General features: G+C 47.5%; 1 protein-coding gene across 2 annotated transcripts in view; it reads left to right on the forward strand.

Annotated features, from left to right (window-relative positions):
- EPHB1 (EPH receptor B1) overlaps positions 1–22,007 on the forward strand; it is a 430,854-nt gene that overhangs the window by 147,560 nt on the left and 261,287 nt on the right. For both annotated transcript variants that reach the window (XR_013221971.1, XM_077291285.1), the window contains exon 2: positions 1,549–1,613. Coding sequence is in view for 1 of the 2 variants with exons in the window: in XM_077291285.1 (XP_077147400.1) it covers positions 1,549–1,613 (65 nt within the window). In the remaining variant the exon portion in view is untranslated. The remainder of the gene's footprint in view (positions 1–1,548; positions 1,614–22,007) is intronic.

The following is a 22,007-nucleotide window of genomic DNA, read 5'->3' on the forward strand; positions in this document are numbered from 1 at the left end:
GGGAATACTGGGAACTCCACATCCAGGAGACTTATGAAAGAAGATGTTTTAGAAATTAGAGTTATCCAAGGTGTATAGATATATACTGTCAGGTAGGCATTAGGTAGCATTCACACAGGTACTAGATTCTTTTGTCAAAACAATGTGACATATATTTTCACAAGTTGTACAGCACCAAAAAACAAACCCATAAGCACAAAATCCCTAGCCTTGTCCAGCCGGTAACAAAACAAAATAGACCCTGGCTACTCATACACGGCTGTCAAACAAAAGTGCTATCATCCATAGCATCCATGTGGTTTTGTGCACATGGCCTGTGCAGTCTCTTCTCAGAGAGAGATTCTGGCTGATCTCTCTCCAGCTCCAACACAAATCCAGTCTGGTCATCTTCCCACCGCTGTCTGACTAAGGTGAACACTTAGCTTGGTTATATGCAGAGCCAGCCAGGTGCAAAAAAACAGAGCCTGAAGAGCTAGGATTTAACCTTAGCATACCTGGCTCTGCTACAAAGGTTACAAGAGAATTTGCTACTTTCTTCTAAAACAGCGCCACACCTGTCCATAGGTTATGTGAGGTATTGCATCTCAACCTCATTCATGCCAGAGAAGCTGATCTGCCATACCAGACACTGGACAGGTGTGGCGCTGTTTTTTATAAGAATGTAGTCACAATTCTAATTCTGTATCACCACATTAAATCCACATAAATAATCATGGGGGGTTGTACCCATTGATCTAAAGAATTGTAGTTGTGCATCTCTATTTAAATGCTGCGTTCGTGCTGCCTTTATATTTATTGAATATATGGGACAGTACAGCGCTCCTCTATGTCAGTGCCATAGAACACCACTCAATTCAAATGCTTGACATGGGACATGATAGTTCCCAGTAGTCGGACCCCCTAGCTATCATATTTACCAGCTGTGGATTGATGCTAAATGTTCATGGTCCAACTCTATAAATCAGTATGCCCTGTACACCCCACTGCTGTATGTATTACAGTCTCGGGGCAGGTCCGATGGTTTACAGATTGGCAATTAGGAGGCAACACTATGTTGTAAATTGCTGAACTCTTTGTTCCACTTCTCGGGCTGACATTTTGGGTGACACATATACATGAGTCATAAGAAGGCGTAATTGTGTGTGCACAGGAAAACTGAGAGCACTGCGTGACACATTATCCTTCCTGACACCGTCGTTAAGCGTCGGCTAGAAGTGAAAGTCGCTCCTTATTTATCGCTATGTGTTATGACTACCTTGCTTGGCCATCAGCAGATGTGGCCGACGTTCATGAAGTGGAACCTGGAGAATAAGAATTCAAATTTGCCCAAGGAACAATGGAGACATTTTTTTTTTCAAGTTGACAGTAAAAATGTAATTTTATCACACTGTGAAATAAAATGTAGATTGTTTAATGACACGGAAATCGTATTCATTGTGGGTTATATGGTGTGGAACTAAATCGATAAAGCGTAGCGGCGTATTCAATGGGACGAGCCGCCTGTGTGTCATATCGGCCAATAATACTCTTAATGTTTCTTTATTGCAGAGACCCTTATGGATACTCGGACGGCGACAGCAGAGCTAGGCTGGACAGCAACTCCTTCTTCAGGGGTGAGTATAGCCAAGTTATAAGCGGCTGCTGGTGGGCAAAGTCATCGGATAAAGAGATGAATATGGTATGAATGAATCGTGCGGAATTTGTCCAATGTAGCTGACAAAATTTAGTGAAATTCTCAAGTTGTTATAGCACTGAAGATAAACTGCTTTATCAAAATGCAAAATCACGGCATGCAGGCAATGTATCTCTACCCCTATGTAGGTAAAGGGAGTCCGAGACCCCCAAAATGCTCCACTAATACACCCGGAAGTGGAGCGGGTGGCAACAGAAGAAAGGAGGCAGGGAGGCGAATTCACGCCACCACACACATGCCCACTTAAAATGCATTTTAGGGGCGACTTTCTTTAAAGGGAACCTGTCACCTGAATTTGGCGGGACCGGTTTTCAGTCAAATGGGCGGGGTTTTTGGGTGTTTGATTCACCCTTTCCTTACCCGCTGGCTGCAATATTGGATTGAAGTTCATTCTCTGTCCTCCGTAGTACACGCCTGCGCAAGGCAAGATTGCCTTGTGCAGGCATGTACTACGGAGGACAGAGAATGAACTTCAATCCAATATTGCAGCCAGCATGCAGCCAGCGGGTAAGGAAAGGGTGAATCAAACACCCAAAAACCCCGCCCATATGACTGAAAACCGGTCCCGCCAAATTCAGGTGACAGGTTCCCTTTAAGTGAAGAAATCCGCTCTACGGTATCTGTATATTATGCTTTTATGGACACTCCCATGCAATTTTTTCCCACCTAATTACATGCATTTTGGAGTAAAAATCATTTTTCCAATCAGTTTTATAAAACATTTTGCACGATTTGTCTTCTATAGCCTCTGTATTGTGCTCTCTATTATGTTGGTTGCAGAATGAGTTATTTAAGGATTTGTCAGGGGGTTCATTCTGTTAAAAAAAAGCTTTACTCTCTTTTTTTTTCTGAGCACCTCTGTTCTGATTTACGACCACATCAAAATTGAAGTTTGTGGTTATAAATCAGCTGTGAAAAAGGTTCTCAATTAAGTCTGAAATGTGCAAGGATACCATATAGCCTGTAAACGTCAACTAGTGCAAAATTTGCAATTAATGCCAATAGAAAACATGATTTTTAGCCCAAAGTACTTTCTGTAAAGAGATTTTCTCATTATCATAAAATGGGTAAAATTGCAAAGTGATTGTAACAACAGGTAACTTTGCAATTTATGTGTTATTAAAAATCCTCTCCAATTCTATGCTTTACTTCTTGCTGCCTAGGTTACCGGCCACTGTTGTAGACTATCAAAAGTAGCCCATCTCCTTGGCAATTAGTTTAATAGTGCAAATTGTTTGCTATAAAGCTTGCAAGCGCTGCTCTAAAGCTGTCCTTATCTCTTCTGTGTCCCTGTGCTGCTCCAGTGCTGTAAAGACAAAGCTGCCTCTGCTTGCAGCTTTGGAGAGCCTACAGTTTGAAACAGTGTCTTGCCATCATGACAACAACCCTTTAAAACACCACCCATTGTTTTATTTCACTGCCAGAGTGGTATCACTGTTTGTTCTCTACGACCAGTGAAATACTTACCAGTTGCCATCTTCCGCTCTTCCCAGTGCCGCTCCAGTCCTGATCCGCCATGTTGTGACTACAGCTTCTGATTGATCATAGCTAAAGGTCACAAGTTCTCAATGTCAGTCTATGAGAGCCTCGTCTGGCCTTGTTCTGGCTCCTGTACACTTATATTGAGAAATGAATTCCGGTCAGCCCAGCAAACACTGGAGCAATCTGACAGGTCACAACCTGCAGAAGATGACTGGAACGGTGTCAAGGACAGAAGAAGATGGCAGCTGGTAAGTATTTTTCTAGGGACAGGTAACATAAATTACTAATACCACTCTGCCAATGGAATAAAAAAAGTTCTAGAGTGGTACGTTAAGTAACAAAATTGTTCTAAAAGGAGTTCATACCCTTCAAGGTTTATCAATTAAAGAGCTGTTGTCTTCAAGTCAAAAATGGACAGGTTTGGTCTCAATTTATTCCTGCTGCTCCCTTGAATAATTCCTTTTTATTTTTCCAAATTCACCAAAGAATTTGTATGTTAACATGAAAGAAGAAAACCCAGCTCATTAACAGCAACGAAATGTCCATGGATTCAGGATATTATAGGTATCCACAAGGAGACAAGAGAATGGAAGAAGGAATGGTGGAATTTGGAACCATTAATAATCCAATTTTATTAGGCCAGCATTAAAAACAGAAATAAAATGAACCAAAATAGGTCTTACAGTACTTTACATGTTACTCATAGGCAAAAGCATTTTATTCCAGTTTTTTTTAATATAGACCTAATAAAATTGAATTGTTAATGGTTCTGGTGCTGGATTACACCAATGAGAGCAAAAAAATGCCACTGGTCTGGTGACAGGTCGTCTTTAAGTGAGAGCTTACATTAGTCCTATTCGTTCATCTGATCTTATGCATATGGTGGAGATGTGTGTACGGAACATGTACAAGGGCAGGCAGAGTCCCTGTGGCTTTTTTAAGACTTTTTGTGTGATACCATAGATCCATCCAAATGGCACAGTGCTGTAATGTTTGCAGCAATGTTACTAATAGTACAACATCCATATTTTTTTCTCTCACATTCCTATAGTATTCTATGGAAGAAACCTTGTTATATCTCTGCATGGTCTGAGGCATATAGAGGTATAAACAGACCACACAGTTTTTTGTTGGTGCTAAAGTTTGACTCTGTTTAACGTTGAGGTTGTGCAAGGCTGTTATAAATAATCCCTAAACCCCCTAACAGATGGTTAATAAAATGCTAAATACAGAAAATGCACAAAAAAATCCCATATTACAAATAAAATTGAGAAATACATAAGAAATTGTCATTATGTGTCCCAAAAAATCAGCCCTGGCCACCTCCTCACTGGCCTTTGTGCAGCTATAAGACAACTGTCTGCAGCAGGAGCCTCCCCCCACAGACCTGTCTGCAGCAGGAGCCTCCCCCCAAAGACCTGTCAGCAGCAGGAGCCTCCACCCACAGACCTGTCAGAAGCAGGAGCCTCCACCCACAGACCTGTTTGCAGCAGGAGCCTCCCCCCTCAGACCTGTCTGCAGTAGGACAGAAGATCACTAAGACGTACCCTTGGGCTAAGGAAGCAGAGCCTAGGTCAGCCACCAGCTGAAGATGGAACTGATCTATGTTTTCTGGAGAATTTTTACAATCCTGATTCTTTTAGGATGACACAGAAAATGCTGCTCATTAGCAATTAGTGAGGGTGACTATATTTCCTGTTTAATTTAAACATTCATTTTTAGGCTAAATGTAACTTTAAACCCCGGGCTTTGACCTGGATTCTTCAATCATAACCTGATTAGCTGTAAATGTGTATAACGTAATGTATTCAGCTTGGTAATAGATGTTGATTGACTTAATTGGATAATGCTAAATCTTTTAGTTTGTGGAAAACAAATTAAATCAGATCAGATTGATGAATTCAGCCATATAAAGAACATCTAAATAGCGATTCCACCCTTATATGCCGCTTCCTTATTACCCACTGTAGCTGGCATGGCTGTGGAGAAAGGTGCTTTTTTTGCCTGTTCCTTGGCTGTTCATATACAGCGGTCTCCAACCTGTGGCTGTTACTAGCTGCACGGCACAATGGGGGTTGTAGAATAATATTATCAGTAATCCATATGTTATGAACTGTTCTATGATGATAACATTAATATCACTTTAAAGACGTGCTTATATTAGACCTAGGAGGACAAATAGCACAATAGGGTCTTATCTGAATTGCAAAGAAAAGAGTAAAATGGGATTTGCTCACTTGGGGGAGTTCTGAAAGTCACAACCCCTGCTCGCTTTTGGATAAAGACTGCTGCTGCAGATCCACCAAAACAGACAGTATACAAACGTGGAGATGGAAGTGGATAAGAAACCCGCGCTGAAGAGGATCAAAAATACAATAGGAGATCAGATGTGGCTTTATCTGTCAACGGGTTTCGAGGTGATCATACCTCTTCATCAGGACTAATCGCAATGTATACTATTTGTGAAAATGCAGCTTGTCCTCAGCAAGACTAATGAGGTTCAGGGTGCTCCATACATCAGTTCTGCAAATGTTGTCTGGTGGAGATGAGCGAATAAATTCCCAGGACACTAGTCCAGCAGCCAGGTCAGTAGTCCAGCAGCCAGGACACTAGTCCAGCAGCCAGGTCTGTAGTCCAGCAGCCAGGACACTAGTCCAGCAGCCAGGTCGGTAGATCAGCAGCCAGGACACTAGTCCAGCAGCCAGGTCAGTAGTCCAGCAGCCAGGTCAGTGGTTCAGTTTCCAGGACACTAGTACAGCAGCCCGGTCAGTAGTCCAGCAGCCAGGACACTAGTCCAGCTGCCAGGTCAGTTGTCCAGCAGCCAGGACACTAGTCCAGCAGCCAGGTCAGTAGTTCAGCAGCCAGGATACTAGTTCAGCAGCCAGTTCAGCAGTTCAGCTTCCAGGACACCTGTCCAGCAGCCAGGTCAGCAGTTTAGTTTCCAGGACACTAGTCCAGCAGCCAGGTTGGTAGTTCAGTTTCCAGGACACTAGGCCAGCAGCCAGGTCAGTAGTCCAGAAGCCAGGTCGGTAGTACAGCAGCCAAGTCAGTAGTTCAGCTTCCAGGACACTAGTCCAGCAGCCAGGTCAGTAGTCCAGCAGCCAGGTCAGTAGTCCAGCAGCCAGGTCAGTAGTCCAGCAGCCAGTACACTAGTCCAGCAGCCAGGTCAGTAGTTCAGCTTCCAGGACACTAGTCCAGCAGCCAGGTCGGTAGGTCAGATTCCAGGACACTAGTCCAGTAGCCAGGTCAGTAATCCAGTAGCCAGGACGCTATTCCAGCAGCCAGGTCAGTAGTTCTGTTTTCAGGACACTAGTCCATGAGCCAGGTCAGTAGTCCAGCAGCCAGGACACTAGTCCAGCAGCCAAATCAGTAGTTCAGTTTTCTGGACACTAGTCCAGCATCCAGGTCAGTAGTCCAGCAGCCAGGTTAGTAGTCCAGCAGCCAGGACACTAGTCCATTAGCCAGGTCAGTAGTCCAGCCGCCAGGTCAGTAGTCCAGCAGCCAGGACACTAGTCCAGCAGCCAGGTCAGTAGTTCAGCAGCCAGGACACTAGTCCAGCAGCCAGGTCAGCAGTTCAGCTTCCTGGACACCAGTCCAGCAGCCAGGTCAGTAGTTCAGCTTCCAGGACACTAGCCCAGCAGCCAGGTCAGTAGTTCAGTTTCCAGACACTAGTCCAGCAGCCAGATCAGTAGTCCAGCAGCCAGGTCAGTAGTCCAGCAGCCAGGACACTAGTCCAGCACCCAGGTCAGTAGTCCAGCCGCCAGGTCAGTAGTCCAGCAGCCAGGATACTAGTCCAGCAGTCAGGTCAGTAGTTCAGCAGCCAGGAAACTAGTCCAGAAGCCAGTTCAGCAGTTCAGCTTCTAGGACACCAGTCCAGCAGCCAGATCAGTAGTCCAGTTTCCAGGACACCAGTCCAGCAGCAAGGTCGGTAGTTCAGTTTCCAGGACACTAGTCCAGCAGCCAGGTCTGTAGTCCAGCAGCTAGGTCAGTAGTCCAGACGGCAGGTCAGTAGTCCAGCCGCCAGGTCAGTAGTCCAGCAGCCCGGACACTAGTCCAGCAGCCAGGTCAGTAGTTCAGCAGCCAGGACATTAGTCCAGCAGCCAGATAAGTAGTTCAGCAGCCAAGACACTAGTCCAGCAGCCAGGTCAGTAGGTCAGCAGCCAGGACACCAGTCCTACAGCCAGGTCAGTAGTTCAGCTTCCAGGACACTAGTCCAGCAGCCAGGTCGGTAGTTCAGATTCCAGGACACTAGTCCAGCAGCCAGGTCAGTAATCCAGCAGCCAGGACACTAGTCCAGCAGCCAGGTCAGTAGCTCTGTTTTCAGGACACTAGTCCAACAGCCAGGTCAGTAGTCCAGCAGCCAGGACACTAGTCTAGCAGCCAGGTCAGTAGTTCAGTTTTCAGGACACTAGTCCTGCAGCCAGGTCAGTAGTCCAGCCGCTAGGTCAGTAGTCCAGCAGCCAGGACACTAGTCCAGCAGCCAGGTCAGTAGTCCAGTCGCCAGGTCAGTAGTCCAGCTACCAGGACACTAGTCCAGTAGCCAGGTCAGTAGTTCAGCAGCCAGGACACTAGACCAGCAGCCAGTTCAGCAATTCAGCTTCCAGGACACTAGTCCAGCAGCCAGGTCAGTAGTACAGCAGCCAAGTCAGTAGTTCAGCTTCCAGGACACTAGTCCAGCAGCCAGGTCAGTATCCAGCAGCCAGGTCAGTAGTCCAGCAGCCAGGTCAGTAGTCCAGCAGCCAGGTCAGTAGTTCAGCTTCCAGGACACTTCCAGCAGCCAAGTCAGTAGTTCAGTTTCCAGGAAACTAGTCCAGCCGCCAGGTCAGTAGTCCAGCAGCCCGGACACTAGTCCAGCAGCCAGGTCAGTAGTTCAGCAGCCAGGACATTAGTGCAGCAGCGAGATAAGTAGTTCAGCAGCCAAGACACTAGTCCAGCAGCCAGGTCAGTAGGTCAGCAGCCAGGACACCAGTCCAACAGCCAGGTCAGTAGTTCAGCTTCCAGGACACTAGTCCAGCAGCCAGGTCAGTAGTTCAGATTACAGGACAGTAGTCCAGCAGCCAGGTCAGTAATCCAGCAGCCAGGACACTAGTCCAGCAGCCAGGTCAGTAGCTCTGTTTTCAGGACACTAGTCCAGCAGCCAGGTCAGTAGTCCAGCAGCCAGGACACTAGTCCAGCAGCCAGGTCAGTAGTCCAGCCACCAGGTCAGTAGTCCAGCAGCCAGGATACTAGTCCAGCAGTCAGGTCAGTAGTTCAGCAGACAGGAAACTAGTCCAGAAGCCAGTTCAGTAGTTCAGCAGCCAGGACATTAGTCCAGCAGCCAGATAAGTAGTTCAGCAGCCAAGACACTAGTCCAGCAGCCAGGTCAGTAGGTCAGCAGCCAGGACACCAGTCCAACAGCCAGGTCAGTAGTTCAGCTTCCAGGACACTAGTCCAGCAGCCAGGTCGGTAGTTTAGATTCCAGGACACTAGTCCAGCAGCCAGGTCAGTAATCCAGCAGCCAGGACACTAGTCCAGCAGCCAGGTCAGTAGCTCTGTTTTCAGGACACTAGTCCAGCAGCCAGGTCAGTAGTCCAGCAGCCAGGACACTAGTCTAGCAGCCAGGTCAGTAGTTCAGTTTTCAGGACACTAGTCCTGCAGCCAGGTCAGTAGTCCAGCCGCTAGGTCAGTAGTCCAGCAGCCAGGACACTAGTCCAGCAGCCAGGTCAGTAGTCCAGTCGCCAGGTCAGTAGTCCAGCAACCAGGACACTAGTCCAGTAGCCAGGACAGTAGTTCAGCAGCCAGGACACTAGACCAGCAGCCAGTTCAGCAATTCAGCTTCCAGGACACTAGTCCAGCAGCCAGGTCAGTAGTTCAGCAGCCAGGTCAGTAGTACAGCAGCCAAGTCAGTAGTTCAGCTTCCAGGACACTAGTCCAGCAGCCAGGTCAGTATCCAGCAGCCAGGTCAGTAGTCCAGCAGCCAGGTCAGTAGTTCAGCTTCCAGGACACTTCCAGCAGCCAAGTCAGTAGTTTAGTTTCCAGGAAACTAGTCCAGCCGCCAGGTCAGTAGTCCAGCAGCCCGGACACTAGTCCAGCAGCCAGGTCAGTAGTTCAGCAGCCAGGACATTAGTCCAGCAGCGAGATAAGTAGTTTAGCAGCCAAGACACTAGTCCAGCAGCCAGGTCAGTAGGTCAGCAGCCAGGACACCAGTCCAACAGCCAGGTCAGTAGTTCAGCTTCGAGGACACTAGTCCAGCAGTCAGGTCGGTAGTTCAGATTACAGGACACTAGTCCAGCAGCCAGGTCAGTAATCCAGCAGCCAGGACACTAGTCCAGCAGGCAGGTCAGTAGCTCTGTTTTCAGGACACTAGTCCAGCAGCCAGGTCAGTAGTCCAGCAGCCAGGTCAGTAGTCCAGCAGCCAGGACACTAGTCCAGCAGCCAGGTAAGTAGTTTAGCAGCCAGGACACTAGTCCAGCTGCCAGGTAAGTAGTTTAACAGCCAGGACACTAGTCCAGCAGCCAGTTCAGCAATTCAGCTTCCAGGACACTTCCAGCAGCCAAGTCAGTAGTTCAGTTTCCAGGAAACAAAGTCCAGCCGCCAGGTCAGTAGTTCAGCTTCAAGGACACTAGTCCAGCAGCCAGGTCAGTATCCAGCAGCCAGGTCAGTAGTCCAGCAGCCAGGTCAGTAGTACAGCAGCCAAGTCAGTAGTTCAGCTTCCAGGACACTAGTCCAGCAGCCAGGTCAGTAGTCCAGCAGCCAGGGCAGTAGTACAGCAGCCAGGTCAGTAGTCCAGCAGCCAGGTCAGTAGTCCAGCAGCCAGGACACTAGTCCAGCAGCCAGGTAAGTAGTTTAGCAGCCAGGACACTAGTCCAGCTGCCAGGTAAGTAGTTTAACAGCCAGGACACTAGTCCAGCAGCCAGTTCAGCAATTCAGCTTCCAGGACACTTCCAGCAGCCAAGTCAGTAGTTCAGTTTCCAGGAAACAAAGTCCAGCCGCCAGGTCAGTAGTTCAGCTTCAAGGACACTAGTCCAGCAGCCAGGTCAGTATCCAGCAGCCAGGTCAGTAGTCCAGCAGCCAGGTCAGTAGTACAGCAGCCAAGTCAGTAGTTCAGCTTCCAGGACACTAGTCCAGCAGCCAGGTCAGTAGTCCAGCAGCCAGGGCAGTAGTACAGCAGCCAGGTCAGTAGTACAGCAGCCAAGTCAGTAGTTCAGCTTCCAGGACACTAGTCCAGCAGCCAGGTCAATAGTCCAGCAGCCAGGTCAGTAGTCCATGTCTGTTGGACGGAACCTGCAAACTGTCTTTTACTTCCCACCATCCCCTGTGTCTCTTTTGATTATCCAACCTGGCGAGACATCGTAACAATTACGGTATGTTGTACCAGACAATGAAATTAAAGGAAGAATTGGTGATGCTGGGAGATAGGAGGCAGTTTACAGGGTTCTCTTTTAGTGCCCATTGACTACTAACCTGGCTGCTGCACCTAATGTCCTACTAATCTATCCCTCAGCTCTATTACTTGGTAAACTGATTATAGTGTATCTATTTATTTATTATGCTTACTTACATAGCGCCATCATATTTCACAGCACAGTACCAACATAATTTACTCTGTTCTTATTGCGGCTCACAATCTAAATTCCCTTTCCCAATTCTAAATTATGTCTTTGGAGTGTGGGAGAACACCCACACAAACACGGGAAGAACATACAAACTCCTTGCAGATATTGTCCTTGATGGAACCCAGAACCCTAATGCTGCAAAGAAACAGTGCTAACCACTTAGCCACCATGCTGTGCATATATCGAAACTTAAGACATCATATACTACCTGTACGTGGCAATATTCTGATTCCTATATGTATATAAGTGCTTCATTCAATGTTCTATACAGGGTGAAGATCTGAAAATGTATTCACTCTATGAATGTATATATATATACATATATATATATATATATATATATTTTTTTTTTTTTTTTTTTTTTTTTTCTTCTAGCTTGTCCTTCACCAGAATGTTAGTATCATTGAAGTTTTGTTAACACAAGTGTTTTTCCCTTTTCACACCTTAGACATGCGGCACATCAGAAGTGATAAAAGCTATGGCAGATAATGTTATCTAATTAGTTTGTGCCTTAAAAGATATAGAAGTAGTGGTAAGAAGAACCACACCTTGCGGTCATACCCATTTTCTTATCAGTTTCAAAGTCCTTTGTGTTTGGGAACCATGGGTACCGATGACAAATAAAGCTACACCAGTGTCACACTAAAAGGGGTGATTTTCCGCACTTATGTCACAAATCGTGGTAAATTAAGTTTTGGTGGACCTGTAATAGAGTGCAGGGTTGCGTATGTCACCACGGAACAGACAGACCAACTGTTGAAAGGGATTTATTAACGGGAAAAATTCTCCTCGCAGGGAGTAAACAGGGTGTTAATAGAGTAAAGGTACCGTCACACTAAGCGACGCTGCAGCGATACAGACAACGATGCCGATCGCTGCAGCATCGCTGTTTGGTCGCTGGAGAGCTGTCACACAGACCGCTCTCCAGCGACCAACGATGCCGAGGTCCCTGGGTAACTAGGGTAAACATCGGGTTGCTAAGCGCAGGGCCGCGCTTAGTAACCCGATGTTTACCCTGGTTACCAGTGTAAAATGTAAAAAAACAAACACTACATACTCACCTTCGCGTCCCCCGGCGTCCGCTTCCTGCACTGACTGAGTGCCGGCCCTAACAGCAGAGCGGTGACGTCACCGCTGGGCTGTGCTTTCACTTTACGGCCACCGCTCAGTCAGTGCAGGAAGCGGACGGCAAGGGACGTGTGACAGACATCAGAGGGTGAGTATGTAGTGTTTGTTTTTTTACATTTTACACTGGTAACCAGGGTAAACATCGGGTTACTAAGCGCGGCCCTGCGCTTAGTAACCCGATATTTACCCTGATTACCATTGTAAAACATCGCTGGTATCGTTGCTTTTGCTGTCAAACACAACGATACACGGCGACCTGACGACCAAATAAAGTTCTGAACTTTAATCAACGACCAGCGATATCACAGCAGGATCCTGATCGCTGCTGCGTGTCAAACACAACGATATCGCTAGCCAGGACGCTGCAACGTCACGGATCGCTAGCGATATCGTTTAGTGTGACGGTACCTTTAAACAATAAACAGTTAAGCGGAATCAAAAGGGTTAACGAGTGTTCTTATAACTTATCAGCCCAGGGAGGTCCTGACTGGAGGGTCCTTTTTCCAACATGGATACAGTCACCAGCAGGGCTTGAGATCCTGAAGTCTCTTCTGTGTCTCCTGGAAAGTACGGGGTTAAGCCTCTGCAGCCTGTTCTTCTCAAAGTGAAACTGGAACCAGGAAATAGCACAGTCTCTCCGTCACCGCTGCAGGAGTCTCCGTAAGCCTGGCAGCTTCTAGGTAGTAACGATGTCACACACACACTGGGCAGTTACTTATCACACTCAGGGATCTTTGCTTGCCACTGCGGTCACCAGGGCTGCACTGAGTCACTGTCTCTGCACTGTCAGGGGAAGAGTCTTCTCAGATTATGGAGGCTTCCAAGTCCCCACTCTCACTCCAGCCTAAGTGCCCTCACGGGGAGCACTCTGTCATGGGGAGCGCGGCGCTGCAGCCTGCTTTCTCTCTGGCACGTTGTCCCCTCTCTGGCGCGCTCTCTCTCCCGCACTTTTCTGACCACTCCCCTCTCTTTCCCAGCAGTCACCACGTCCCCTCTGTCCAGGGCAGAAAGTCTTCCCCCCAACAACCCAGCTGTCTGACTACGTGGTTCCAGGCAAGGAGCAGGGAAAGCAACCTCCTTACTTTCCCCCTCTCTTAAAGCTCGCCATTCCACGGGCGAGGACTCTTCGTGCTTCTCTTTGTTCTTTGGAGGGGAGTCAGATACCTGCGATTCTCGCATCTCCTTCTGCCTTTCTTCTTGTACATAGTCCCAGACTAACTGGTTTAGGAGCTGCTCATCAGTCAGGTTGAGATATGCTTTCTCTGCTTCATCAACAACTGCTGTCTTCTTCTTTTTCCTCTTCTTCTTAGCTTTGCCGCTAGCAGATGTCTGCGTAGATGATTCATCCTCCTCCTTGTCGTTATTGGAAACTTTAGGACTTCTTGTTCGGGCACCTCAGTTTGGGGGCTTAGTACAAGCAATTCTTCTCCATAGCTCCCCCTCTCTTTGACAGGAGCATTCTCGTCAAAGCTTGAGTCAGATGAATTAAGACCATGCAGGCCGGACTCTTTGTCATCTGCGCCGGGCTCTGCGGGCATCATTTCCCAGGGTTTCTCAGCCACACGCCCTGTCTCACACAGCTGCTCCATTTCCCCTGTCTGATCAGGAACTGGTGAGCTGACAGCCAGCACATTCTTCACCTCAGGGGACGACATCAGTGGTTCCTCCTTCTCATCGGCTCGGACCTTGAAAACGAGTGTCGCAGGAACACTTGGCACTTTCTCTCCTTCTTCAGGACCTCGTGCTGGGCAGGGTAGTAAAGCACTTTGGTGGTCCTCTCGAGTGAACGTCACTTTCTTCCCGCCGGACTGAGTCTCACCAACAAAACCTTCAGACCCAGGCTATAGATCCACCAGGTTCGCCTTTACGTGTTGGGACAGCGCAGTCATTTCACCAGAGATGCCTGACACCTTCTCCACCTCTCCTTGGCATCCGACATTGTGGTACTGTCTTGCCCTTGGTGGAACTCTTCTCTTCCTGCCGTACCATTCCCTCCAGGGGCGACGTTCCCTCCAGTTAGCAGGACCCTCAGAGGGGTGAGCGGATCTCTGACACCGCTCTTCTCGGGTAGGGCAATTTCTGGAAATGTGTCCCACCTTTCTGCACGACCAGCACTCACGTCTGCGTCTGTCTGAAGGGCGCTTCAGTCCGGATCGTCGACCTCGGCGGGGGACATCTCTCATCTGCGGTTGCTCTTCACCCCAGGATACGGAGTTACACTCTGGGGCCACCACCGAAGCCTCCTTTATGCGGCGCACCTCTCCTATATCCATTTCTGGTGGCTTCCGCACGTTACCTCGGGGTATGCCGCTGGTCCCCAAAACCGCAGTAAGGGCTTTCCCCAGACTCTCAGTCTCCTCCCAGATTCTTCTTATCTTCAGCTGGGAATCTCGGGTCCACATTGCCTCCTCTTCATTCTGACTGGGTGCTCCGCAGTTGTAGCATCTAGGTAGTCTTCTTCGCTGAGCGGCACTAGTCTCACTTTGGGGGGCGGTCTCTCTTTCTCGCACCGAAGGGCTGTACTCTGCAGCAGGGATCTTCTTATATGCAGTCACCTCCTCACGGACTCACTTAACCTCCTTCTTCAAGTCTTCTACCCATTGAGGGGCTGTTACCTCCCTGCTCCATTCCTTTCCCACTGGCCCTACCACCCCTTGCTCTTGCTCGCGCGTGCGTGCCTCACTCCCGACCTCAGAGAAAGTCATATCTAGCTTTACGCGCATGCGCTCTTGCAGGGCCTGTTTCATGAACACATCTCGCAAGCCTGTCACCAGTTGGTCTCGCAGCACAACGTCAACTGTCCCCACACCTACGCCGTCCTTCCGTATCATGGCAGTATGAAGCTCTTGCAGTGCGTTCATATATTGAGTCACGGTCTCCCCCTCTCTTTGCACCCGGCGGAACAGTTGCATGCGCAGCTCCCCTACGTCAGTGGGGTCCCCATGCGTCTCCTCAAGGATACGTAATACTTTGTCCAGTGTATCTCTCGCCTGGGGGGGTCTGAGCATAACAGAGTCCCGTGCATCCCCCTCTAGGGCCATCACAGCTATTTCTGCCTGCAGAGCTGGTGTCATAGGATGCATCCGCATCATCCCTCGGATGCGCTCCGTCCAACCCCACAACATGACATTACTCCCTGAAAATGTTGGCAGGTTAGCTAACATGGCTCCCAGGGAGATGCTAGACCTGGGACCTCCCTCAACTGCTTGGTCTGCCCCTTCCGCTCTACCGTGTGACATCCTGCCGACTACGCCAAGTGTAATAGAGTGCAGGGTTGCGTATGTCACCACGGAACAGACAGACCAACTGTTGAAGGGGATTTATTAACAGGGGAAAAATTCTCCTTGCAGGGAGTAAACAGGGGGTTAATAGAGTAAAACAATAAACAGTTAAGCGGAATCAAAAGGGTTAACGAGTGTTCTTATAACTTATCAGCCCAGGGAGGTCCTGACTGGAGGGTCCTTTTTCCAACGTGGATACAGTCACCAGCAGGGCTTGAGATCCTGAAATCTCTTCTGTGTCTCCTGGAGAGTCCGGGGTTAAGCCTCTGCAGTCTGTTCTTCTCAAAGTGAAACTGGAACCAGGAAATAGCACAGTCTCTCCGTCACCGCTGCAGGAGTCTCCGTAAGCCTGGCAGCTTCTAGGTAGTAACGATGTCACACACAGACTGGGCAGTTACTTATCACACTCAGGGATCTTTGCTTGTCACTGCGGTCACCAGGGCTGCACTGAGTCACTGTCTCTGCACTGTCAGGGGAAGAGTCTTCTCAGATTATGGAGGCTTCCAAGTCCCCACTCTCACACCAGCCTTAGTGCCCTCACGGGGAGCACTCTGTCATGGGGAGCGCGGCGCTGCAGCCTGCTTTCTCTCTGGCATGCTGTCCCCTCTCTGGCGCGCTTTCTCTCCCGCACTTTTCTGACCACTCCCCTCTCTTTTCCCAGCAGTCACCACGTCCCCTCTGTCCAGGGCAGAAAGTCTTCCCCCCAACAACCCAGCTGTCTGACTACGTGGTTCCAGGCAAGGAGCAGGGAAAGCAACCTCCTTACAGACCCATCAGTGTTATTTGGTCAGAGACTGGCATAACTCATATGCTCTTAGCTGAAAAAGCCTTGCCCTTAATTCCCAGTTATGAATTGTGCCCTCATCAGGGGCCCACACAGATAATGGGATGCCATCCCTGCTTCAGAAGCTAGCCTCTCCATTAGCCTTGTATATATTTTGATATTTTGATAGACATAAGAGCAGGACCGTACAAAGATCTGCCTTTACCTCCTGTAATCCAGCGGGGTATGTCTGTGCTGATAAGAGACCAAGACAGCATCTACAAGGAGTTTGTATGTTCTCCTGGTGATTTTTGTGGGTTTCTTCTTGTTATTTCCTATACTCAAAGACATACTGATAGAGAATTTAGATTGTGAGTGATCATAATGTCTGTAAAGCGCTGTGGAATATGTTGGCACTATATAAGCAAAGCATAATATATTTCAGACAGTGGGCAGCAAATTAAAGAGAAGACAATTGGAGGAATTCAGGCAGATAACATCATTTTTTTTGTAATTAAAGTAATTTGCCATGTTGCTAGAACGCCATTTGCCATGTTGCTTGTGAGATGTTGCAGGGAGTTACAACATTATCTTCCTTATTACACACATATCTGTTTTACTCTGAAGCATTCGGCATCTCAAAGAAAAAACATTTGGCTGGGGACAAGGTGACTAGTCCAAAAAGCTGGTACCTGACGACAGCTTTTCCTGGCCATCCTAGCTAGCCTGACAAGTCTCCCCTTATACTCATATAGCAAGAGACCTGCCTGTCTAGCTTAGCAGACAGGGAGAAGCCAGCGGGAAGAAGCAACAGGGAGAAGCCAGTGAGGAGAAGAAGGTGGGGAGAAGCCAGCAGGGAGAAGCCAGCAGGAAGAATCTAGTGGGGAGAAGCCAGCAGGGTGAAGCCGATGGGGAGAAGCAGGTGGGGAAAAGCCAGTAGGGAGAAGCAGGTAGGGAGAAGCCGGTGGGGAAAAGCCAGTGAGATGAAGCAGGTGGGGAGAAGCAGGTGGAGAGAATCCAGCGGGGAGAAGCCAACCGGGAGAAGCTAGGTGGAGAAGTCAGGGGGAGAAACAGGTGGGGAGAAGCCAGCGGGGAGAAGCAGGTGGGGAGAAGCCGGTGAGGAGAAGCAGGTGGGGAGAAGCCAGTGGGGAGAAGCCAGGGGGAGAAGCAGGAAGGGAGAAGCCAGCAGGGAGAAGCAGGTGGGAAGAAGCCAACAGGGAGAAGCAGGTGGGGAGAAGCCACTGGGGAGAAGCAGGTGGGGAGAAGCCACTGGGGAGAAGCAGGTGGGGAGAAGCCAACAGGGAGAAGCCAACAGGGAGAAGCCACTGGGGAGAAGCAGGTGGGGAGAAGCCAACAGGGAGAAGCCAACCGGGAGAAGCTAAGTGGAGAAGCCAGGGGGAGAAACAGGTGGGGAGAAGCCAGCGGGTAGAAGCAGGTGGGGAGAAGCCAGGGGGAGAAGCAGGTGGGGAGAAGCCAGTGGGGAGAAGCCAGGGGGAGAAGCAGGTAGGGAGAAGCCGGTGGGGAGAAGCCAGCGGGAGAAGCAGGTGGGGAGAAGCCGGTGGGGAGAAGCAGGAAGGGAGAAGCCAGCCGAGAGAAGCAGGTGGGGAGAAGCAGGTGGGGAGAAGCCAACAGGGAGAAGCCAGTGAGGAGAAGCCAACAGGGAGAAGCAGGTGGGGAGAAGCCGGTAGGGAGAAGCCGGTGGGGACAAGCCAGGGGGAGAAGCAGGTGGGGAGAAGCCAACAGGGAGAAGCCAGTAAGGAGAAGCCAACAGAAAGAAGCAGGTGGGGAGAAGCCAGTAGGGAGAAGCCGGTGGGGACAAGCCAGGGGGAGAAGCAGGTGGGGAGAAGCAGGTGGGAAGAAGCCAGTGGGGAGAAGCAGGTGGGGATAAACCAGCGGGGAGAAGCAGGTGGGGAGAAGCCAGCGGAGAGAAGCAGGTGGGGAGAAGCCAACAGGGAGAAGCCGGTGGGGAGAAGTCAGGGGGAGAAGCCGGTGGGGAGAAGCCAGCGCGGAGAAGCAGGTGGGGAGAAGCCAGCGGGGAGAAGCAGGTGGGGAGAAGCCAGCGGGGAGAAGCAGGTGGGGAGAAGCCAGCGGGGAGAAGCAGGTGGGGAGAAGCCAAAGGGAAGAAGCTGGCGGGGAGAAGCCAGTGGAAAGAAGAAAAGGGGGGAGAAGCCAGCAGGGATCAGCTTCATTTATGTATTTTTCTGAAACATTGCATCATGAAACATACATGTTTGTAATGAGGACCGGTCCTTGGTTTGAGAAGCATGAAATGTGCCAGATTCTCTTTACAGGAACCTTTTATTTGGACTGAATGTCTTTGGGTATCTGTACAAATTCACAGAAGACCTACAGGGCAATGTTAGTTTCACCTGATGCTATAAGACAATAGATCCATCCCTTTACTAATTAGAATTAGTTTTCTTCCATTAGAAATGACCTCCTGTATTAGGTGCAGTGAAGCCTTGTTCCAGCCTCTGTTTTCGGCAGACTCCCTTTAAGATGTCCAACATTGGCAGCAGTGGCTAAGGGCTTTGATTGTATGATAAGCTGAAAAGCTTTGGTGCATTGAATCTGTAAACTAGATGTATAGGGACCGCCATTAAATTGTCATGATATTCCAGTAAGAAATGTTTGCAATATTACACTTTTAGTTTGCTGTCACATTGCTTTATGTGCGCTCTCTGCCGCCAGCTCTCAGGTGGTGTAAAATCCTGAATGCTTAGCATTGCAAAACAGATTACGTGGACTCCCACTTAACTACAGACATATAAGCTGTGCACAGTCTTCACCTTATCACCACATTTTAATATTTTATCCTGAAAAAAATGAAATTATTTTTGCATATGGCCTCATAGTATTCTGCATTAATGTGGCTATCTTTCATTCACCGTGGAAGGCTTTGATCGCCCCATGCCCTCCATCCACCTTGAGCAAATGATTTACATGCAATGAGGTGGCATAGACATAAATGCAGAAAAAAGGGGAGAAAATAGTTGAATTTTTATTCTGTTAATGTTCTCGGTATTATTGGCAAGCACAGAGGGAAGAGAAGGTGTTATAGGTTTGAGGCTCACTTCAAGGTTTTAAAGGGCATTTACCCCTTCAATAAAAAAAACAATCAGTGGATACAAAACATTAGATTACCTTCACTTCTCAAAATAAATTCTACTGATGTTTCCTGTGAGTTTTCCTAAGATAGGTTCCACAATTAGTGCAATTAGTGGTAGTCTCAGTCTGCTAAGTCTTGCAGTGATACTTGCGTTGGTCATACATAATAGATTAGTGTCAGTTGAACTCACAAAATTAATTGAGGTTGGCAAACCAATTAATTTGTACGGGTCTCCCAACCTCCCCCTAAATTATTGTTTCCCAAACTCCAGTCTTCAGGGACCCCAAAAGATCATGGTTTCTGTATTTCCTTAGTATTGCACAGGTGAGAGAACCTGTGGCCATTTCTGATGCCTTGATAATAATTCCATCACCTGTGCAATAGTGCGAAAATCCTGAAAGCATGATGTGTTGAGGGCCCTGAGGATTGGAGTTTGGGAAACGCTGCCCTAGCTGATAATATTGGTGGGAAAATAAAGGATTGGGCATGTTGAATTTTAATGCCTGATCCTTTGAGATAAGCCACCTCCAGAGATGTCTGAGTGCAGCATTTGCCCCTCTCTTATTTAAAAGACATGCCAAATCGAGCATAGAAGAGGATGGAAGAAATGGGAAGAAGATGCTTTGGCCAACAGAGCATTTGCTATTAAATGAGTATAGGCACATATACAATAGTCCCAAATTCTTGCAGAAATAGCCAGTTCCAGTTGAAAATTTGGTAGAAGGGTCCTATAATGATCATCGATCAGAGAATGTCCCAGCACCACAACAAGGGGGATATTACATTCACCAGTGCCCATAAACGTAAAGGAGCTGCCTGCTCGTCAATTGTTGTAGTCACTGCGGTTAATAGATGGGCATAGTCAATCACTGATGGGGCTTTCTTTTAGATCACTTTTCTTTAATAGGGCATTTGAAAATAGGTTTACTGAACTAGACAGCCCCATGTAAAGTCTCTAGAAGAGCTGGAAGACAGCAACAATGTGCAACCCCAGAGGCCACAGGAAAATACCTGCTCACCCTTCTGTTGATTCAATCTAGGTGGAAGCGGTAATCGCAGAGAGAGGAAATTGACCCAGCTTCTGATTCAAGGTAAGTCTAAAATTTTGTTGCTTTATTTTCAAATAGTTAATTGTTTTTAGCAATTTGAAAATTAAGCAATAAATTGTTATACTTACCTTCAATCAGAAGCTGGATCATTTTTCTCTTTCTGCTTCTACCAGAGGCCACATTAAAGGTTATTCAGCTCTTCCAAGATGAACCAAAGAAAATATGCCAAAGCAAGAATAGAAATATTAAAGAATAAGTAAACTTTGAAAACTATGTATAAAAAAAAATGTTCAGACACTTTAATTAAATCAGTGGGGCTGGGTAATGAGAGTCACACCAATTGCTCAAAAGACCACTGAGAAGTGTACAGCTTGGGAGGCAAGAGTAGACAGAGCAGAGTGCGGATTCAGTAGAAATTCATAGGCTTTCCATTGAATCTGTACTGCGCTCTGTGTGTGGCTCCCAAGCTGCACACTTCTCAGCGAACTTTCGGTGACCGGTGGGGTTCTCGGTATCTGGACCCTAATAGTTTTACAGGAAATATGTGTCTAAAAAGTGTTCAAAGTTTAGTTATTCGTTAAGAACTTGACAGAGAGAATAAGTCAAGGCAGGTCCTGTTTGTTTTTCGGGATAACTGCAGAGATTTGCCATTTAGAAGTCTGGTGAAAGCTGTCTGACAAACTGTTGTAATGATGACCACGCTAGACAGAGGAATCCTATGTCCTGATCTGTTTGGGTTTTTTGGGGGGAATACTCTAGACTAAAAAGGACAGAGTGTACTGATGGATATAGTCAGTATCAGTCCAATCACTCTTTAAGATTTCAGAAACAGCAACCTTTACGCCTTTGAATTATATTCGGCTCCTAGGCTGCTGTGGCCGTTTGATGGATGGAGCTGTCCAAGAGCATTGACCCGATCAGACTTTATAAGGTATTCCTGGCAGGGAACGTACAGTGGTGTTGGCTATAGTTACTGTGCAGATTTCACAAGTCCACATCTCTACAGGTCAGCCTCCCGACGGATTCTTTCCTACGCTCCATGAAACTTTACTGGGGTTTTTATGATGGACATTAATGCGGAAGCAAATATTCATTTAATAGCAGTATTGTGTGCAGAAGATCGCAGAGCTGGAAAGTTAATCCTGTGAGATAGATGTTAGAGATGTTAGGACCACACAAATTGTGCTGTAATAACTCTTTAAAGGCAAAGTACCTAGACATCTCTACTTTGAGTAATGGAATGGATTTTATGGTTTGAAAAAAGGACATGTTTGCATTTAATTACCCAATGTAGAGGCTGGGCTTACTTTACAGCAATATATTGTGCTATAATGGCAGTAATACATTTGGCACAGTTGATATCTTGAGGTATATAAAGTGTCTAAAACACATAATATATTTGGTGCTCTGACACTTTTTCGGTATTTTGTTTTCTTATTAAATTTTAACCAGTTTTTTTTCCAACTCCAATCTTCCACCACCTACTGATAAGTTAAGGTTTGAGGACATCCCATAACTGTAACGTGGCAATTCTTCGTATATTGACAATATCTATATCACCCATTCTAAACTAGGGAAACCTTATATACAGTACTTATCGGATGTTGATATATGAATGTACTGAACCACAACCTTGTGGCAATGGTTGGCACAATGCTAATAATTATTAGAAGACAATGTTACAGTGATATCACAGAGTCAATGCAGATAATGTAGGACTCATCAAGCAATGTTTCCTCATGGTTGGGTGAAACAATGGACGCGCCGTACCCAAGTCAATCACAACAATAACAAAGTAATCTGAGAGTCACACTATCCATGTTTTTGGACTCGTCTTTAGGAAATCTGGAAGTGTAGTCCATAAAACACGTTGCAGAAAATGTTTCCATAACTTTGTCACCCTTACA

The sequence above is a fragment of the Ranitomeya variabilis genome, chromosome 2 (assembly GCF_051348905.1).
Source record: "Ranitomeya variabilis isolate aRanVar5 chromosome 2, aRanVar5.hap1, whole genome shotgun sequence".
Lineage (NCBI taxonomy): Eukaryota > Metazoa > Chordata > Amphibia > Anura > Dendrobatidae > Ranitomeya > Ranitomeya variabilis.